Source organism: Schistocerca cancellata, chromosome 3, assembly GCF_023864275.1.
Source record: "Schistocerca cancellata isolate TAMUIC-IGC-003103 chromosome 3, iqSchCanc2.1, whole genome shotgun sequence".
NCBI lineage: Eukaryota > Metazoa > Arthropoda > Insecta > Orthoptera > Acrididae > Schistocerca > Schistocerca cancellata.
Window position 1 is genome coordinate 619350932 of NC_064628.1, and position 13444 is coordinate 619364375.

Consider the following 13444-nt stretch of genomic DNA (forward strand, 5'->3'; position numbering starts at 1 on the left):
TTTGGTCATTCGGTTGATGCTCAACATCTGAGTGTGGAACTGTAATTTCATTTTTGTTTATGCTTCTTCCTTTATGACTATTGTATTTCCGTGGTTAATGTCAACGAATATATAAAAAAAAGTAAATGGAGAAATTGCTTTTGCAACTGACATCCAATTGCTCAATTAAATGATATGAATGTAATCTAAATCAGTAAGTTTCATAAAATCTGAAGAGGTTGTCCATATCAGCTTATCAGTAGGAGACAATTCCCAGTAGAGTGATAGCCACTTGAGAAGGAGCGCCAGTGACTGGTGGGGAGCAGCTTAGGCCCTAATCGTCAGTCGCACAGTGTGGTCCGGACAGGCTGCAGCGGTTCACAAGTCAGTGGTTGCAGTCGAGGCTTCATTAACTCCTTCGCGGTAAGTGAGACCTTCTGCGTAAATCTAAGCGGATGACGCAGTCCTCCGGCTTTGAGGTTTCAATTCCTCAGTTCACTTCAATTTTTCCTTAACTGGGACGACCAAGATATCTCATATACTTAATGGCGGATCGAATATCCATATATTCGCATCAGTTAAATATACCGAACGCAACCTGCAAACCAGCCTTCAACATGCGTGGAGGAATACCAATACGAGAACATGCTGAAAAGTAATTCATCTGAATTTTCTATGAGAAAACAGAGGTTTCTAAGTAAGCCAAACGTTGTTAACATCGTACATCTTACACAACTGGCCATTAAAATTGCTACACCACGAAGATGAGGTGCCACAGACGCGAAATTTAACCGACAGGAAGAAGATGCTGTGATATGCAAATGATTAGCTTTTCAGAGCATTCACACAAGGTTGGCGCCGGTGGCGACACCTACAACGTGCTGACATGAGGAAAGTTTCCAACCGATTTCTCATACACAAACAGCAGTTGACCGGCGTTGCCTTGTGAAACGTTGTTGTGATGCCTCGTGCAAAGAGCACAAATGCGTACCATCACGTTTCCCACTTTGTTAAAGGTCAGATTGTAGCCCATCGCGATTGCGGTTTATCGTATCGCGACATTGCTCCTCGCGTTGGTCGAGATCCAATGACTGTTAGCAGAATATGGAATCGGTGGGTTTAGGAGGGTAATACAGAACGCCGTGCTGGATCCCAACGGCCTCGTATCACTAGCAGTCGAGATCCAGGCATCTTATCTGCATGGCTGTAACGAATCGTGCAGCCACGTCTGGATCCCTGAGACAACAGATGGGGACGTTTGCAAGACAACAACCATCTGCACGAACAGTTCGACGACGTTTGCAGCAGCATGGATTATCAGCTCGGAGACCATGGCTGCGGTTACCCTTGACGCAGCATCACGGACAGGAGCGCCTGCGATGGTGCAATCAACGACGAACCTGGGTGCACGGATGGCAAAATAACATTTTTTCAGATGAATCCAGGTTCTGTTTACAGAATCATGATGGTCGCATCCATGTTTGGCGACATCGCAGTGAACGCACATTGGAAGTGTCTATTTGTCATCGCCATACTGGCGTATCACCCGGCGTGATGGTATATGGTGCTATTGGTTACACATCTCCGTCACCTCTTGTTCGCATTGACGGCACTTTGAACAGTGCACGTTACATTTCAGATGTGTTACGACCCGTGGCTCTACCCTTCATTTGATCCCTGCAAAATCCTACATTCCAGCAGAATAATGTACTACCGGATGTTGCAGGTCGTGTACGGGCCTTTCTGGATACAGAAAAGGTTCGACTGCTGCACTGGCCAGCACATTCTCCTGATCTCTCACCAATTGAAAACGTCTGGTCATTGGTGGCCGAGCAACTGGCTCGTCACAGTACGCCAGTCACTACTCTTGATGAACTGTGGTATCGTGTTGAAGTTGCATGGGCAGCAGTACCTGTACACGCCATCCAAGCTCTGTTTGACTCAATGCCCAGGCGTATCAAGGCCGTTATTACGGCCAGAGGTGGTTGTTCTGGGTACTGATTTCTCAGGATCTATGCATCCAAATTGCGTGAAAATGTAATCACATGTCAGTTCTAGTATAATATATTTGTCCAATGAATACCCGTTTATCATCTGCATTTCTTCTTGGTGCAGCAATTTTAATGGCCAGTAGTGTAATTATTCATTTCTACCTATTTAGCACCCTGGCGACCATTTTTCTCGTAACGAGAGACCATTTTGTTGATACCGTCACTGTAAAGTGTCTGACATCGTTGACGGAGCGACAGCCGCATTGCTGCTTGCACCGCTTCATCACTGTCTAACTGAAGTCCTCGAAGGTGTTCTTTAAGTTCTGGAAACAGATGAAACTCTGATGGAGCCGAGTCGGAATTGCACGGAGGATGATCGATGTCTGTGAACCCAAGGCGTCGGATTATTGCAGATGTCGCACCGTTCTTGTGTGCTACGGCATTGTCATGCTGAAGAAGAGAGTACTTCATGTGTGGACGAACCCCGCTAATTCGTGGTTTCAGTTTTCTGAGATCTTACGACCCGCTCTCTCTCACCAACATAGTCGTGTTACACAGCGGTATCTCACACGCTACAGTTCGGACCCCTCTAGCGGCAAAGCGTTGCAATTTGCGTCAGCGAAGCGGTATCGTCGACTGATAAATATGCATGCTGTGTAACACCTCAAAAGATATTGAGAACTAGATGAAAAATTCAGAGATATTACTTTTCGGCAATCCCTCCCAAAATGGGAGAGAGAGACAGGGAGAAAGAGAGAGAAAGAGAGAGAGAGAGAGAGAGAGAGGTTGAGAGAGAGAGAGAGAGAGAGAGAGAGAGAGAGAGAGAGAGAGGCGTTGTTGTGGCGGGGCGAAATCGACAGATGTAAAGATAATTTCGTCAGTGCCCCAGGGGAGTATTATAGAAGCGTTACTATTTACAGTGTGTTAACAGAAGAGACAGAAGTGATCCAACGAAGAGGGATGCCTTTTGTTGTGGGGTCGTTTGGTCGGCTCAAGGGCGTTATTATGATGCTCAACGAAGTACAGAGCCAGAAACTAGATGACAGGCATTGTACACCATGGACAGATTTTATGCCGCAGTTCTGAGAGTGTACGTTGGAAAAACAGTCGTGCGAGATTCTGTGTCCTCCCACATGCGTCTCACGAAATGGTCACAGCGCGAAAGTCAGACATTAAGGTTCACACGGTGGTTTATCGACAATCGTTCTTCCCACACACTAATTTAACGGGAAAAAGGTGAGAAAGGCGGGATGAAAAATGATAAGTCGTACCGGAAGTACGTTCTGCCACATACACTATGTGATCAAAAGTATCAGGGCACCTGGCTGAAAATGACCTATAAGTTCGTGGCGCCCTCCATTGGTAATGCTGGAATTCAATATGGTGTTGGCCCACCCTTAGTCTTGATGAGAGCTTTCACTCTCGCAGGCATACGTTCTATCAGGTGCTGGAAGGTTTCTTGGGGAATGGCAGCCCATTCTTCACGGAGTGCTATACTGAGAGAGGTATAGATGTCGACCGGTGAGGCCTGGTACCAAATCGGCGTTCCAAAAACATCCCAAAGGTGTTCTATAGCATTCAGGTCAGGACACTGTGCAGGCAGGTACATTAAAGGGATGTTACTGTCGTGTAACCACTCCGCCAAGGGCCGTGCATTATGAACAGGTGCTCGATAGTGTTGGAAGATGCAATCGCCATCCCGGAAGTGCTATTCAACAGTTGGAAGCAAGAAGGTGATTAAAACATCAATGTAGGTCTGTGCTGTGATAGTGCGTCACAAAACAACAAGGGGTGCAAGCCCCCTTCATGAAAAACATGACCACACCATAATACCAACGCCTCCTAATTTTACTGTTGGCACTGCAGACGCTGGCAGATGACGTTCACCGGGCATTTGCCATACCCACACCCTGCCATCGGATCGCCGTGAATCGTCGCTCTACAGAACGTTACTCCACTGTTCAATCGTCCAATGTTTACGCTCCTAACGCCAAACGAGGCGTCGTTTGGCATTTACCAGCGTGATGTGTGGCTTATGAGCAGCCGCTCGACCATGAAATCCAAGTTTCCTCACCTCCCATAGTATTTGCAGTGGATCCTGATGCAGTTTGGAGTCCGTGTGTGATGGTCTGAATAGATGTCTGCCTCTTACACATTCCGACCTTCTTTAACTGTCGGTGGTCTCTGTCAGTCAACAGAGAGGTCAGGTCTGCCTGTACACTTTTATGCTGTACGTGTCCCTTCACGTTTCCACTTCACTATCACATCGGAAACGGTGGAGCTAGGGATGTAGAAATCTCGCGGGACAGGCGAATGACACAAGTGACTACGTTCGAAGTCCGTGAGTTCCGCGGGGCGCACCATTCTGCTCTCACATAAATGTCGTGTGACTAGGCCCTCCCGTCTGGTAGACCGTCCGCCGGGTGCTAGTCTTTCTATTTGACGCCACTTCGGCGACTTACGCGTCGATGGGGATGAAACGACAATGATTAGGACAACACAACAGCCAGTCCCTGAGCGGAGAAAATCTCAGACCTAGCCGGGAATCGAACCAGGGCCCTTAGGATTGACATTCTGTCGCGCTGATTACTCAGCTACCGGGGGCGGACTCTCTCTCATGATGTCTAGTGACTACTGAGGTCGCTGATATGAAGTACCTGGCAGTAGGTGGCAGTACAATGCACCAAATTTGAAAAACGTATGTTTTTGATGGTGTCCAGATACTTTTGACCACATAATGTACCTTAACATGCCTAGAAGAGTATAGTGGTAGATGTAGTGAGATCGAGAGAAATTTAACATTGGCAGGCTGAGATCAACAGTTGTATAGTCGAGATACCCGGATAAACAAGCCTAGTTGAGTGATGTTTGGAGGTAGATATTGCAGAAGTGCGGACCAACGGTTTCTTCCACTGACCATATAATGCAGACGTATGCATGTGTGCTACAACGTTTCCGTGACGTGCGGATGGAGTTCGGCGCTGTAGGTATTATGCGTAAGGTTTCCTTCGTTAACGGTCTTGGGAAGGTCCCAACGCGCTTGATTTTAAATTACAATTACGTTTGTCGCTTCTCCGGCAGCCAGCACGTGTTCTGGCGAGTGCAGGTAGGCTATAGGAAGAGAGTAACCGGCCGAATTCTCCAGATTTTGTGCGGATACATCAATAACACCACAGCGCCTTGGCGCTCCCAATACTTCCTAATTCGGGTTATAGGTAAATCATTTTATGGTTCTAGAGAGAATAATAATATCCTGCCTAATAATTCTTCTTCTAGGTGGTGGAGAAGTCGTGAATATTATCCGACAGACTGTATGAACATCGGTTATAAGTGGGAGGAAATGAGGATGGAGAACGACTTGGGGACCCGTCGCTTCTTCCCATTAAAATAGGAGCCAAATTGACCACCCCCCTCTTTCCGTGTAGTCTACATTGCTTCTTGATCCAGGAGTTCTGAATGCGTTTCCCGAAGGACGCCTTAGACTTTTTCATGTAAGAATCTCTGGAAGTGGTCAATACGGCGCTACAATGTAGTATGAGACCCGAACAATAAGGTTTTTAATTACATTATCGACAAGAAAATTGACATGACTGTGCTGCAAGAGATATAAACGAACAAAGTCAGTACTCTTGTATTCAGTTTCCTGGATTTTGTACTGTTTCATCGTAATTATGAAAGCACCAGAGGTAACTAAAGGAGAGGTACTAAATGAAATTCTGCTATCCTCACTCCTTTCTTCGATCACTACCAACCGCAATTTCCGTGAGAATAGTTTATTAATTCCTGTTAGACCTAAATATATGTGTATGAGGATCTGCTTGTTTTGGAAACATGATTGTGTGTACAAAAAAAATAATTCCTTCCGGACCACCATGTAAGAGCGGGGGCGGGCTAAGCACTGCCACATATGGCAGTACGTGCAACAGTACTGACTGATTCAGGGTAAGGAAGAGCTGCAGCAGATGTTACTGCTGTCACAGTACATAAGAATAGTTAAGTTTATAGCCGCGCGGGATTAGCCGAGCGGTCTATGGCGCTGCAGTCACGGACTGTGCGGCTGGTCCCGGCGGAATTTCGAGTCATCCCTCGGGCTGGGTGTGTGTGTTTGTGCTTAGGATAGTTTAGGTTAAGTAGTGTGCAAGCTTAGGGACTGATGACCTTAGCAGTTAAGTCCCATAAGATTTCACACACATTTGAACAGTAAGTTTATAAATAGCGTTTGTTCGTCTTTCCCTCTTCTTCTGTTGTATTTTCTGTTCTTAGGAATCTGACAGAAATATTTGTAACTTTTCACGTTCGTCACAATAACATATCTATATAGCATAAATTACCCAGTAAACCTTCTGAGCGGAAATGATTATTCTTATACTGATTGTGTGGAGTCAATAGTGCTGCTGTCTTACTGATGTTTCATCAAACTGCGGCAGTAACATTCTTGTGTTTCTCCTCTATTTACAGATGGACAGCATGAGAGAAATAACTGCCGAGCACGACGCTAAGAAAAATATCACAGGGGTGGAACTGGCCGATCAGAACCATAACGAGTAAAGTATCTTTTCTTTTCCAATAAAAAAAATGAACTGACAATTTTGTAGCTACTTACACCACATAACGCAGAAAGGACATCGTCTGTCGAGTGTTATCTTAGTTTCTTGTACTCAGTAGTCTATGAAAGTCATCCTAGCAGACGTACACACGCCATACTAAATTTTTTTATGCCATTTGTGCATTTATAATTCATAAAGAACAGATCTGTTCAAGATCGTATATTAAATTACCATCTTTACTAATCTTGTTAATAATTTACTTGAGGTGCCAAAACTCATGGGATACCTCCTTACATCGTATCACACCTCCTTTCGCCCGGTGTGGCGCAGAAAATCGACGTGGAGCGGACTCCACAAGTCGTTGGAAGTCTCCCGCAGAAATACTGAGGCATGCCGCCTCATGGTTTTTCTGCACAAACTGACTTTTTTCATTAAGTCCCATGTCTGGGTGGCTAAATCATTCGCTCGAACCACTCACGAGCAACTGTGGTCCGGTGACATGGCGCATTGTCATCCATAAAAATTCCATCTTTGTTTGGGAAACTAAAACCCCTGAATCGCTGCAAACAGTCTCAAAATACCCAAACATAACTACACTCCTGGAAATTGAAATAAGAACACCGTGAATTCAATGTCCCAGGAAGGGGAAACTTTATTGACACATTCCTGCGGTCAGATACATCACATGATCACACTGACAGAACCACAGGCACATAGACACAGGCAACAGAGCATGCACAATGTCGGCACTAGTACAGTGTATATCCACCTTTCGCAGCAATGCAGGCTGCTATTCTCCCATGGAGACGATCGTAGAGATGCTGGATGTAGTCCTGTGGAACGGCTTGCCATGCCATTTCCACCTGGCACCTCAGTTGGACCAGCGTTCGTGCTGGACGTGCAGACCGCGTGAGACGACGCTTCATCCAGTCCCAAACATGCTCAATGGGGAACAGATCCGGAGATCTTGCTGGCCAGGTTAGTTGACTTACACCTTCTAGAGCACATTGGGTGGCACGGGATACATGCGGACGTGCATTGTCCTGTTAGAACAGCAAGTTCCCTTGCCGGTCTAGGAATGGTAGAACGATGGGTTCGATGACGGTTTGGATGTACCGTGCACTATTCAGTGTCCCCTCGACGATCACCAGTAGTGTACGGCCAGTGTAGGAGATTGCTCCCCACACCATGATGCCAGGTGTTGGCCCTGTGTGCCTCGGTCGTATGCAGTCCTGATTGTGGCGCTCACCTGCACGGCGCCAAACACGCATACAACCATCATTGTCACCAAGGCAGAAGTGACTCTCATCGCTGAAGATGACACGTCTCCATTCGTCCCTCCATTCATGCCTGTCGCGACACCACTGGAGGCGGGCTGCACGATGTTGGGGCGTGAGCGGAAGACGGCCTAACGGTGTGCGGGACTGTAGCCCAGCTTCATGGAGACGGTTGCGAATGGTCCTCGCCGATACCCCAGGAGCAACAGTGTCCCTAATTTGCTGGGGAGTGGCGGTGCGGTCCCCTACGGCACTGCGTAGGATCCTATGGTCTTGGTGTGCATCCGTGCGTCGCTGTGGTCCGGTCCCAGGTCGACGGGCACGTGCACCTTCCGCCGACCACTGGCGACAACATCGATGTACTGTGGAGACCTCACGCCCCACGTGTTCAGCAATTCGGCGGTACGTCCACCCGGCCTCCCGCATGCCCACTATACGCCCTCGCTCAAAGTCCGTCAACTGCACATACGGTTCACGTCCACGCTGTCGCTGCATGCTACCAGTGTTAAAGACTGCGATGGAGCTCCATATGCCATGGCAAACTGGCTGACACTGACGGCGGCGGTGCACAAATGCTGCGCAGCTAGCGCCATTCGATGGCCAACACCGCGGTTCCTGGTGTGTCCGCTGTGCCGTGCGTGTGATCATTGCTTGTACAGCCCTCTCGCAGTGTCCGGAGCAAGTATGGTGGGTCTGACACACCGGTGTCAATGTGTTCTTTTTTCCATTTCCAGGAGTGTATTTCCAGTCAATGATCAGTTTTGTCCGATCAGATGATCCAGTCCATTCCACGGAAACACAGCCCACACTATTACGTAACCACCACCAGCTTGCACAGTGCCTCGTTGACAACTTGGGACCATGGCTTCATGGGGTCTGCGCCACATTCGAACTCTACCATCAGCTCTTACCAACTGAAATCGAGACTCATTTGCCCAGGCCACGGTACAGGTCCAGTCGATATGGTCACGAGCCCAGGAGAGGCACTGCAGGAGAGGTGCTACAGGCGATGTCATGCTGGCGACGCGGCTGTTGCGGTCGCAGGTTCGAATCCTGCCTCGAGCATGGATGTGTGTGATGTCCCTAGGTTAGTTAGGTTTGAGTAGTTCTACGCATAGGAGGCTGATGACCTCAGATGTTAAGTCCCATAGTGCTTAGAGCCATTTGAACCATTTTGTCTTGCTGTTAACAAAGGCACTCGCGTCGCTCGTTTGCTGCCATAGCACATTAGCGCCAGATCAATTGCTCAGTCCTCTATTACATACACGTGTCTAGATACTTTTGATCAGATACTGTACATTGTAAACTTAATAACACACCCTAAGCCAAAAAAAGGAAGAAGGAAAGAAAACACGCACTATAAAGGATTTGTCCGAATGAGACGTAAACAAACAAATGATCAAACAAACAAATGATTACAATTTTAAAAAAAAGAATGGTTGAGTTATTCAAGAGAAGGAGCTTGATAAGTTGAGCAAGTCAATAATGCGTTGGTTTACTTGTGGCCCTCATGCAAGAAGTTATTCAGCTTGGCATTGGTTGATGGAGTTGCTGGATGTCCTCCTGAGATATGTCGTGCCAAATTCTGTCCAGTTGGCGCGTTAGATCGTCAAAATCGCGGACTGGTTGCAGGGCCCTGCCCATAATGCTCCAAACGTACTCGACTGGGGAGAGATCTGGCTGTCTTGATGGCCGAGGTAGTAACTGGGAAGCACGAAGACTAGCAGTAGAAACTTTCGCTGTGTGCGGGGGAACAATTTCTTACTGAAATGCAAGCCCAGGATGGCAAGAAAACGGGCTGTTGAATGTTGTCGACGTACCGCAGTGCAGTAAGGGTGACGCGGATGACAGCCATAGGGGTCCTACTATGAAAAGAAATGGCACCCCAGGCCATTACTCCTGGCTGTTGGGCCATATGCAAGGCGACAGTCAGGTTGGTATTCCTCCGCTGCCTAGGGCGTCTCCAGACATGTCTTTGCTGATCATCGGGGCTCATTTCGAAGCAGGACTCTCGCTGAAGACAGTTCTACTCCAGCCAATCACATTCAAGGCCGAGGACGTGTCTGGAGACGCCCCAGGCAGCGGTGGGATACCAACCTGACTGTGGCCCGCCATACAGCCGATGGTCTGGGGTGCCACTTACTTTCATGGCGAACTTCTTTGGTTGCTATCTGCAGCACCCTTACAGCACAGCAGTACGTGAACGATATTCTACGACCGGTTTTCTTGCCCTTCATGGCAAACCATCTTGGTCTTACATTTCAACAAGATAATGCCCTCTCGCACTTCTGTTTGTCTTCGTTACTGATTTTCTCAATTTGTGAGGCAGTTCCTCTTGAATAAATCATCCAAATTTTCTGAAATTGTGATCATTTGTATGTCTGTACACGTACATCACATCTACCAGTTTCCGTATCATCCAGATAATTCCTTCGTTGTGCGTCGGTCTTTTTCTACTTGTTGTGTTCTTATGGTCTGTTATCATCTGTTACGTGCCCTGTATCACAAAACGTTTTTTAAATATTAGATGTGTACCAAACGCCAATATATAGTGAAATAAAATATGGATTGCAATTGCACCCAACGTCCATTTCATGACCTCAAAATAACATGGTGGTGTGCAGTTTTAAAGTTTGGTGTATTGAGTTCTTATCCTTATTTTTTTTTTTTCTTCCATCCGATATTACTGTTGCTGTGGCTAGTTTCGCTACCGTACAGTATTATAAAACTTTTACTGGACGAAGTTGGGCGACATTTCAATGAAGACCGGAAACAACAATCGACTATAGAGCTGCGGTAACTCTGAGATATTGCCATTAAGACGTATAGAAAATCGCGTTACGTGATTGGTTATGGGGGACGCGCGGAGAAGTCGCGCCAAGCCCACTACAACCTTCAGACCTCCTCTTTCGCCGTATGGCCTTCATATGTCTCATCATAAAAGCGGTTCCGGATCACGTTGCGTCCTCGCTTTGATATCATCGGCATGTAAGGCTATTTCATATCCAAGAAATTCCAGGATCGGCCCAAATTTGAAAGCTCTTACTGAGGCGACAGCCCATGAAGTTTTTGCCATATTAGTATGAAGTTACAATGTTATGAAAAACTTCGGAGGAAGTTCTACAACTGCATCATCAATTATTAGCGTCACTTAAATAAATAATGTTTCTGAACTTTCAACATTGCAGCCCAGTCAGCAATCGTGATAATCTAATATATAAGAAACTATCAGCCTCGACTGCGGTAATGAAACCAACCTTTACCTAGGTTTCAGCCCAAATAATTGAGCCTTCTTCAAAAGATATACCTAAATCTATAATTTGTCTAAGAGGGCATGGTCTATAAATAAAACTAAAACAGCCTGAATAGGCGTAATCTTATTTTAAAAATGCGGTACATAAGTACTAGGTCGACACCAAGACTTGACTTAACCTCTGGCGTGCGCCTCGTCTCCATGGACGCCGTGCAGTGGGCCTCGGGAGCTCACGTGAAACTAATTAGGACTAGATAACGCGCTGCAAATCAACATGGCGGGGAACACTACGCATGTCATCGCCCTTATACTCTACCGACCGACATAGGTCAGTTTCACTACGCGCTACAAAAGGAAATTATTGCCTCTTATATTAATGGCTATTGTTAAATAGATATGATATGATAAAACGTGCTTGACCCGAAAAGACACGTAGGAAAATTTTATGGACACTTGACATAGGAAAATGGCATGTTCTTCGCAGGGAAGAATTAAAAAGAAATAAAAGATAGCTACTAATATGCTCATGTGCATGCCATGCATAGAGTATAAGGGCGTTGCACGTACCTTCACGCAATTACCATATTTTTTACACGTAAAACATAATTTGACCTATGCTGGTCATTTGCTATTACATGGCGATGAAGTGGCGTTGTTCGTTCACTCACGCGTTATTTTTAGTAATAAGATTTTAAAAAATTATCTTGATAATATTCTTCATTCAATGCGTGTCAGCAATAAGAAGTATATCAACATCAACTGATAAAAACACCTACTCGACCATCTGTGTACAGGTTAACCGAGATTATTGCATTATGGCCTTTACATACTACAGTTTCGCTGTTTTATGTCCTATGTCATCTATCATTAATAACGATGGATGCGTTATGCAGCATTCGTTGTGAAAGGGCCGATATATTCTACACTCCTGGAAATTGAAATAAGAACACCGTGAATTCATTGTCCCAGGAAGGGGAAACTTTATTGACACATTCCTGGGGTCAGATACATCACATGATCACACTGACAGAACCACAGGCACATAGACACAGGCAACAGAGCATGCACAATGTCGGCACTAGTACAGTGTATATCCACCTTTCGCAGCAATGCAGGCTGCTATTCTCCCATGGAGACGATCGTAGAGATGCTGGATGTAGTCCTGTGGAACGGCTTGCCATGCCATTTCCACCTGGCACCTCAGTTGGACCAGCGTTCGTGCTGGACGTGCAGACCGCGTGAGACGACGCTTCATCCAGTCCCAAACATGCTCAATGGGGAACAGATCCGGAGATCTTGCTGGCCAGGGTAGTTGACTTACACCTTCTAGAGCACGTTGGGTGGCACGGGATACATGCGGACGTGCATTGTCCTGTTGGAACAGCAAGTTCCCTTGCCGGTCTAGGAATGGTAGAACGATGGGTTCGATGACGGTTTGGATGTACCCTGCACTATTCAGTGTCCCCTCGACGATCACCAGTGGTGTACGGCCAGTGTAGGAGATCGCTCCCCACACCATGATGCCGGGTGTTGGCCCTGTGCGCCTCGGTCGTATGCAGTCCTGATTGTAGCGCTCACCTGCACGGCGCCAAACACGCATACGACCATCATTGGCACCATGGCAGAAGCGACTCTCATCGCTGAAGACGACACGTCTCCATTCGTCCCTCCATTCACGCCTGTCGCGACACCACTGGAGGCGGGCTGCACGATGTTGGGGCGTGAGCGGAAGACGGCCTAACGGTGTGCGGGACCGTAGCCCAGCTTCATGGAGACGGTTGCGAATGGTCCTCGCCGATACCCCAGGAGCAACAGTGTCCCTAATTTGCTGGGAAGTGGCGGTGCGGTCCCCTACGGCACTGCGTAGGATCCTACGGTCTTGGCGTGCATCCGTGCGTCGCTGCAGTCCGGTCCCAGGTCGACGGGCACGTGCACCTTCCGCCGACCACTGGCGACAACATCGATGTACTGTGGAGACCTCACGCCCCACGTGTTGAGCAATTCGGCGGTACGTCCACCCGGCCTCCCGCATGCCCACTATACGCCCTCGCTCAAAGTCCGTCAACTGCACATACGGTTCACGTCCACGCTGTCGCGGCATGCTACCAGTGTTAAAGACTGCGATGGAGCTCCGTATCCCACGGCAAACTGGCTGACACTGACGGCGGCGGTGCACAAATGCTGCGCAGCTAGTGCCATTCGACGGCCAACACCGCGGTTCCTGGTGTGTCCGCTGTGCCGTGCGTGTGATCATTGCTTGTACAGCCCTCTCGCAGTGTCCGGAGCAAGTATGGTGGGTCTGACACACCGGTGTCAATGTGTTCTTTTTTCCATTTCCAGGAGTGTAATAGTGTAAGTCGGGGTAGTGTGTTCGAACTTATATAAATCCATGCATAG

At 47.4% G+C, this 13444-nt stretch overlaps 1 protein-coding gene across 1 annotated transcript in view; it reads left to right on the forward strand.

The window, feature by feature from the left end:
- The first annotated feature begins 337 nt into the window (after positions 1-337).
- Positions 338-13444, forward strand: part of LOC126176863 (proton-coupled amino acid transporter-like protein CG1139) — a 112834-nt gene continuing 99727 nt past the window's right edge. Inside the window, exons 1-2 of the mRNA XM_049924054.1 lie at positions 338-402; positions 6429-6514. Of these exons, the coding sequence (XP_049780011.1) occupies positions 6429-6514 (86 nt within the window). The 5' untranslated portion in view covers positions 338-402. The remainder of the gene's footprint in view (positions 403-6428; positions 6515-13444) is intronic.